The sequence below is a fragment of the Chenopodium quinoa genome, unplaced genomic scaffold (assembly GCF_001683475.1).
Source record: "Chenopodium quinoa cultivar QQ74 unplaced genomic scaffold, ASM168347v1, whole genome shotgun sequence".
NCBI lineage: Eukaryota > Viridiplantae > Streptophyta > Magnoliopsida > Caryophyllales > Amaranthaceae > Chenopodium > Chenopodium quinoa.
Window position 1 is genome coordinate 3,316,766 of NW_018742390.1, and position 2,652 is coordinate 3,319,417.

Genomic DNA, 2,652 nt, shown 5'->3' on the forward strand with positions numbered 1-2,652 from the left:
TTTTTTTTTTTTGTTTTTTTTTTTAGAAAAAATAAACGTGGAGGGGGGGTACCCGCTGGCAGCGGCTTTTGAGCAGCTACCAGCGGCTGGGACAGCAAAAGGGGAGGTTGGGCTGCTGGAAGACCCGCTGGTAGCGGCTGCAGAGCAGCTGCCAGCGACTACTGCAGGGATAGCCCCCCTTTGGCCTGTTTTGCTCTGTTTTTGCTGCTCTTCGCGCATAACAAATACTCCCAAGGCATCCACCTACACAAACACAATAAAAATACTCTTCACATCACAAGAAAAATAAAAAACTAAACTACAAGAAGAAATGGGGAAGATTTTCGATCGGGTTGCCTCCCGATTAGCGCCTTTGTTTTACGTCGTTGGCTCGACGCGGCTCATCCCACTTCGCTACTCCATTGATGGCTCGTAGAGATCGATGCACTCCACGTTCTCGGTTTTGAAACCCTCGAAGTAGGGTTTGAGCCTTTTTCCATTCACTTTGAACATGTTGTTGGTCTCTAAACTCCGAATTTCTACCGCTCCATGCGGATAGACCTTGTCAACTTGAATTGGACCCTTCCAACGGGAGCTCATCTTGTCATGCCACACCTTATTCTTTGCTTTGTGGTATACCTGGGATAATTTCTTGCCCGGAAATGATGACGGGGTGGGTGTTGCCCCTAGTGGTATAGGTGGAAGCTTGGACTGTTCATTCAATTCCGCCACCTTCACCTGCACATTAGTAGGTATAGAAGAATCCAAGCAATCACCAGACACAACATTAGTAATAGGTGTGAGGAGCTCATCCCCATGATCAATGTTAGAAACATCATGCAATATTGGATCGACAACATTTATAGAATATAAAGAATGAGTATCAACAGGATACTTTATGGTATCATAAATGTTATACACAATTGCTTTCCCATCAACCTCCATAGTCAAAGAACCGGTAGACACATCGATTTTTGTCTTAGCAGTCTTTAAGAAAGGTCTTCCTAACAGGATAGGGGCTGCTTGTTTGTCATGTTCCATGTCAAGGACGTAAAAGTCAGCAGGAAAGATCAATCCATCAACCTTAACAAGTACATCTTCTACTACCCCCTTAGGATATACATTGGACCTATCAGCTAACTGAATTACTACCCCAGTTTCATGCAAAGGCCCAAGTTCTAAAGATTTAAACAGGGAGTAGGGAATGACATTGATTGATGCACCTAGGTCCAACATGGCTCGGTGTAATGTGGTGTCTCCTATTGTAACAGGAATAGTAAACATACCAGGATCACCACATTTTTCTGGGAGTTTCTTTTGGAAAACTGCAGAAACATGAGCACTCACCTTCACTTTTTCTTTTCCTCCCAACCTGTGCTTTCTCTTGATTGTACACAGTTCCTTCATAAACTTAGCAAAACGAGGAACACTTTTAATCACATTCAAGAGGGGCATATTTACCTCACATTTGCTGAAAGTCTCATAAATATCCTTGTCTTTCTCATACCTTCGAGTATCTTGCAAGGCTTCTGGGAAAGGTGGCACAGGCTCATAAGAGGTAAAGGTTGGAGGATTCGCCTTAGTTTCTTGTTCTACTTCCTCCTCCTCAACTCCAATCAAGTCTTTAGCCTTCTTAGGTGCAACTACAGTTTCTTGCAACTTTTTGCCACTTCTCAATGTTATTGCATTAACTTGTTGCTTAGGGTTCAGCTCCGTTTGGGATGGAAGCTTTCCAGAGTCCTTAGCTTCAAGTCGGCTTACTGCACTTGAGATTTGACTGACTTGATTCTCCAGGTTTTGAATACTTGATCTGGTTTCTTGTTGAAACTGCATCATATTCTGCTGCATGGTAGAAACATTAGAAGTTAGTGATCTAATCATTTCTTCAGTTGACATATTACCTGAATTAGAGCTTTGGCCTTGAGGTGTTAGGAACGGTGCCCTATATTGCTGAAACTGTTGTTGACCTTGAGCATGCTGATGTTGTTGGTTTCCTTGGGAATTCCCATATCTCAAATTTGGATGATCTCTCCATCCTGGGTTGTAGGTATTTGAAAAGGGATCATATCTTCTTTGCGGACCTTGCCCTTGAAAACCTAAGGCGTTGGCCTGCTCATTCTGCTCCTCTTGTAATTGAGGACATGTATCAGTGGGATGTCCCATGGAGGTGCTTAAACCACAAGCATTCAGTTGCTGTGGATTCCTTGAGTTCACCATGAACTCACGCATCATAGAAGTCAAATCAGCTACTTGACTCTCTAACTCAGTTGTATTCGAATTTGCTAAATTCACCCGGCGCGTGGGAGTTCTCTGACTGAATTGCCTAGAATTTTCTGCTAGCTCTGCAATCAACCTAGTTGCATCTCCTGGAGTCTTATTCACTAGCCCTCCACCACTTGCTGCATTCACCATCCTCAAGTCATCATCAGTTAGACCTCCATAGAAGTATAGGGTGAGGTCTTGATCGGAATACCCATGGTAAGGACAGCTAGCACACAATCTCTTAAATCTCTCCCAATACTCATACAAGGATTCATCTTCCTTCTGATCCACATTGCTGATAGCTTTCTTAAGGCTTGCAGAAATAGTGGCTGGGTAGTACTTCTCAAGGAAACACTTCTTTAAATCTGCCCAAGTTGTTATGCTACCTGGGGGAAGATAGTAAAACCAATC

The 2,652-nt window shown here is 43.3% G+C and overlaps 1 protein-coding gene across 1 annotated transcript; it reads right to left on the bottom strand.

The window, feature by feature from the left end:
- Positions 1-393: 393 nt before the first annotated feature.
- Positions 394-2,391, bottom strand: LOC110699822. The gene is made up of 2 exons (XM_021877337.1): positions 1,441-2,391; positions 394-1,293 (listed from the first exon to the last, which is right to left on the bottom strand). Exons 1-2 carry the CDS (start codon positions 2,389-2,391, stop codon positions 394-396), a joined length of 1,851 nt encoding a protein of 616 aa, XP_021733029.1.
- Between the last annotated feature and the right edge of the window lie 261 nt (positions 2,392-2,652).

Excerpts from the sequence above, each read along its gene's own strand:
- LOC110699822 (XM_021877337.1), bottom strand. The coding sequence starts at position 2,391 with ATGGTGAATGCAGCAAGTGGTGGAGGGCTAGTGAATAAGACTCCAGGA. Across the intron at positions 1,294-1,440 it reads AGACTTTCAGCAAATGTGAG|AAACTCCCAGAAAAATGTGG; the intron begins GTAAATATGCCC and ends GTTTTCCAAAAG.